This window comes from Gymnodraco acuticeps, unplaced genomic scaffold (assembly GCF_902827175.1).
Source record: "Gymnodraco acuticeps unplaced genomic scaffold, fGymAcu1.1, whole genome shotgun sequence".
Classification (NCBI taxonomy): domain Eukaryota; kingdom Metazoa; phylum Chordata; class Actinopteri; order Perciformes; family Bathydraconidae; genus Gymnodraco; species Gymnodraco acuticeps.
Window position 1 is genome coordinate 27,207 of NW_022989817.1, and position 4,333 is coordinate 31,539.

Sequence of the window (4,333 nt, forward strand, 5' to 3'; positions counted from 1 at the left end):
ACTTCCGGGTAATTTCACGCCATTAGGAAGGTTCCTAAGCTAAATGGACTATTCGACTTCAGCCCTATAGTCTATAGTGGATGAGGCCTCTGTTGTAGAAAGGTATCGAAATGCTGCTGTCACTGTATCGCTAAAGAGAAGTCCTCCACTCCTTCACCAAAAACCACCCAGTGGTACTTTATCTGTCCGCGGTTGTTGTAAGCAGTGGCGAAATGACTGGCTTCACATTCCCTGTGTAAATATGACAGCGTTAAAGAGTCTTAAACAATACATGTAATGAAATGACAAAGTAAGAGAAACACGATGGACGTTAGCTTTAACCGGGGACACAGACTTTGACGGATAGCAGAATAAGCTGAAATACTGGTACAGACTTGCTATACATCGCCAACAAATTAACAGCACCTGGACTGTAAGCAGGAAGAGATAAACTTTGTATACAATTGTTATGCACATTTGAAGTTCTGGTTTTTAAACTTAGAGTGAGCATTTTCAAGGATTTGAGGATTTGAGGATTGTCTTGCTCCATTGGCTGTAAATTCTCTAAGGTTTGTTGTGTTTCCTAAAGGCGGAAGTGACGACATGCAATGTGGCTTTTATTTTATTTTGATTTTTTTCTTCAAAATACACGAGTCGTTATTGTCATCCATCAATATAAAAGGCAGTACAGTACATTCATTGATAAAACTGTTCCCCTGGTGCCAAACAAAACAATGAACAAATGTACATAAGTTGCAAACGACAAAATGTAAATACTTCAGAACATATTCAAAGGTTAGACAGAATAATTGCCCCAGAGGAGATCTGCCTTTGGCGTGTTGAGTCGGTGCTTCTTCGCTCTGCAAAACAAGTAAAGATTACCAACTGCACTGCACATCCAGATCGACTACATTTGTTCAGACTCGGTCACTTACCCTTTTTTACACCTGCAGGTCTTGAGTAGCTCTGACCTGGAGGATGCACACACTGGCCTCTGCAGGAACCATCTGCCTGGCTGCTTGGGTCACAAATCACTGCATCACAGTGGACATAGATCTGTGGACAGAGAGGATGATTTATTACACATGGCTACATGCAGCAGTGGCTAAAAGACTCCAGATTTGGATTTACAAGTCTTACCTGGTCTTTCAGAACCTTGTCATCTTTAGTGAAAGTGAACATCTTTACAGAGAAGCGCTTGATGTGGGATGGGACTAAAACTCTGGAGTCACTCACAACGGGATGGAAAATTGTTGCATAGCTGTCATTGCGATTCTCACAGCTAGTGAAGGAATTTGAAAGTTAATAAAGCAGCAGTTAAACAAATGAAATGAGAGTAGTTAGTAGTTAGTTTTGCACAACATTACCTGTCCACAATGATGTCCCAGCTTGGCAGAGATGTCCTATCTTCATAAAGGGTTGCCCAACAGTTCTCAGCAATGAGTTCCAAGTGCGGGTCGGTAGAATGCATCAGCTCCACCTCAAAATACAGAGGCTGCTGCAGATATTTCACCACTGGATAATCCTCTGCTTGGTAGAAGAGCTCGTAGGATGGATCTGCAGGAGAAGAGTCCCGTTAGAGACAGGAGGCCTGGACATTGACAGTTTCATTTCATTTAAAACCTTTATTTAATCAGATCAGTCCCTTGAGATCACAGATCTCTTTTCAAGGGAGACCTGCAAACAGTGTTTTGCATGCATGAACAAGATGTTGTAAAATTCCGCCATGCCTTGGGAAAGCCTCATCTGCACCATCAGCTGCCCGGTGCCGATCTCTGCAGCCGGCTCATAGGTTCTTGGTTTAGCGCTGAAGGCAACAGTCTGAGTCTCATTGACCACATAGAAGCAGGAAATGGTTTGCCTATTAGGGGAAACAAAATATATATAAATGCATACATTGAAGGTGTTCAGCTCCAATTATACAGAATCAAATATTTTACCTGTAATCAGGATCAACTGGTGATGTGTTGGCTGCTCCTTGGGCGTTGTTGTAAGACAGGCGGATCTCATTTCCATACATCATGTAGTCGTCAAAGAACTATTTAACAACACAAAAAAAAACATTAACATTTGACAAAAAACCCTTTTGATATTTAAATGTGATTCACACTCACCGTTCTGGTGGTTCCACAGGTATCCACACTGAAGGAGAAATATGCAAAGCGATCGTCGCTGAACTGTGGTGTGCAGGACTGGTCCTTTAGCGTCAGCTGACTTGGCTTCAGATTACGAGTCGATTCAACCTTCACAGCCACAGCGGTCATTGTGCCATTGGGGTGGCACTCTGGAGAAGAAGCATGCAATGTGTAAAGCAACAAAAATCCATCAATTAAAGCAGCAAATATACTTACATGTTCCATCTTACCTGTTGCTTTTAAGGGGAAGTAGCAAGCCAGATATAGATCAGCAAGCACCCAGTCATTTGCACGATCCAACAGAATCAGGTCAATTCTGGATTTGACTGATTCTGCAGTGAGCAGCTGTGGAAAAGAAAGTAAAGTTAGCCAATGCAGAAGATCTATGGTGGGATTTTGTAGTTTTGACATACCTCAAAAACAGCGTCCTTGGCAGTGTATGGCAGAATGAGGCTGAGGTGTGTGCTGTTCTCATAGAAATTGTAGTCTTGAGCCATCTCAGCCGTCAGCTCTCGAGGTCCAACGATAGCCTTGAAATTAGAGCCGTGACTCCCGAACTTCACGCTGATGTAAAACTGGTTCTGGTCACAGGTGCCAGCCATGATGGGTAACACTAGAGCAGCAAAACATGCATTATCCATTTGATGGTGTAGCTTTTACTCCAATATGTTTTATTTAATTTTAGAAAACACAATTTGCATAAATAATTGTCAAAAGCAAATTCAATATGATCTCACCAACATCCTGCAGAGAGGCCTGCAGGTCGACCGGGAGAGCAAAAGGAGTTTCTTCAGGCAGGATGATCAACCCAAAGATCAGAGGGAGGAAGTAGGATGTAACCAAGCGTTCAGGATTCTGCAAAAATGAAATAAAAGCTCAGCAACACTGAAAATATGCTGGTACAAAGTGATATTTTGAATCTATAATGTCATACATGTTTTAAGACAACATCGGCATCAAAGGGCACTTGAAGAGAGAAGCTCTTGGAGCCATTAGCCAAGCTGTGTTCCTGGACTGTGAAGCCTTTGGCATTGCTCTCCTCAACAGTGAGGACCCCGGTGGAGAAGGTGATGTTCCTCAGCTCAACGTCATGGAGGAAGGTTCCCAAGAGAACGCTGAACACCCGAGTCTCTGGGACAGTGTCTGAGGAACAGAAAGTGGCAGGTTTACAAATTCTAAACCTGTCTGAACGTTGATGGAGAATAATTGAGTAGTTGGATTGAGTGCGACTTTAATTTTTTTTTTTTAAAAAGGCAGTCTTTGTAAGCAAAGGTGGATTATACTGTACTTGGCTCTCTTGAATTCATATCCAAACACACCATTTTTTTTAAACTGACCACTGAAACAGGCCTTGAGTGTTTTGTGTCAGACTTATTGATCCAAAGCTAGGTAAAAGTCTAACCTCTTTTGGTCACCAACATTTTTTCATACCTACTAGAAAATGTGACTTACCATCCTGGATTTGGGGAGATTGAGGCATCAGAGGGGTCATGATGGGGAACAAAACCTTGTATCTGGTATTATCTTGGGTGTCATCTGTCCTCCACAGTACCTCAAGCATGGGCTCCACAAAGTAGGTGATGTGGTACTGGTAATCTGGGGCATGGCTCTGCAATAATTCATGACATTTCAATAAAACATGCCAATGCACTAGTGACTCTGCATTTCTAATTTACAGATTTCCCCAACCTTGTAGTAACCATCAGGCGAGCCCACTGGGATCTCGACGACGATGTGGAAGTCAGTGGTGCTCAGTGTGTACCCCCGTGCGGCCATCTGAGATCTATCAAGCCTCTGCCCATTGATTCCCATGTGCATTTCTGAGACTGTAATTCTGCCATCCAACAGAGGAGTCACACGGCAAGGTACGTGCCAAGAGATCATATCCTCGGTGAAGAGGACGCCACCTGTTAATGACAAAATGGAGCTGTTGAGGTTAACTGTGCAACAATTAAGCTTACTGTGAAGGAAATATGTTGCTCAGGACTCACCTTTGGGACACGCAGCTACCAAGTTCACTACATTCAGACCCTGTGGTGCCATGTAGTAGGCGCTCACCCTGAAAACCTCCATGGGGACTCCAGCCACCTAAAGAGAGGAGAGTTTAATATAATTGACAAGGAGGGAAAGGAAAGAAACACTGTATAGGTGTGTGTTGCTTACATCCTCTGAATAAGTCTCTGCCGTATTGTACGGGCTTCGCATAACCAGGCGACTAG

At 43.2% G+C, this 4,333-nt stretch overlaps 1 protein-coding gene across 3 annotated transcripts; it reads right to left on the reverse strand.

Moving 5' to 3' along the window:
- Positions 1 to 590: 590 nt before the first annotated feature.
- On the reverse strand, positions 591 to 4,319 carry LOC117556945. Of its 3 annotated transcripts, none has more exons than XM_034232571.1 (15): positions 4,278 to 4,319; positions 4,106 to 4,202; positions 3,804 to 4,021; positions 3,567 to 3,723; positions 3,049 to 3,257; positions 2,852 to 2,969; positions 2,528 to 2,727; positions 2,345 to 2,459; positions 2,094 to 2,263; positions 1,920 to 2,017; positions 1,710 to 1,840; positions 1,347 to 1,536; positions 1,216 to 1,261; positions 915 to 1,035; positions 591 to 839 (listed from the first exon to the last, which is right to left on the reverse strand). In XM_034232571.1, exons 1-15 carry the CDS (start codon positions 4,317 to 4,319, stop codon positions 769 to 771), a joined length of 1,983 nt encoding a protein of 660 aa, XP_034088462.1. In that variant the 3' UTR covers positions 591 to 768. The 3 variants fall into 3 exon arrangements, 2 of the variants coding, with proteins under 2 accessions (XP_034088462.1, XP_034088452.1); XM_034232561.1 differs by having other exon boundaries at positions 1,120 to 1,261; XR_004570642.1 differs by lacking the exon at positions 1,216 to 1,261 and having other exon boundaries at positions 699 to 839.
- Between the last annotated feature and the right edge of the window lie 14 nt (positions 4,320 to 4,333).

What these genes read in the sequence shown, in the direction of transcription:
- LOC117556945 (XM_034232561.1), bottom strand. Translation starts at nt 4,319, where the DNA reads ATGCGAAGCCCGTACAATACGGCAGAGACTTATTCAGAGGAT. An exon ending in ATCTCCCCAAATCCAGGATG is followed by an intron (nt 3,258 to 3,566) that starts GTAAGTCACATT and finishes TCTGTTCCTCAG; the next exon opens with ACACTGTCCCAGAGACTCGG. An exon ending in CTTCCCCTTAAAAGCAACAG is followed by an intron (nt 2,264 to 2,344) that starts GTAAGATGGAAC and finishes CTTCTTCTCCAG; the next exon opens with AGTGCCACCCCAATGGCACA.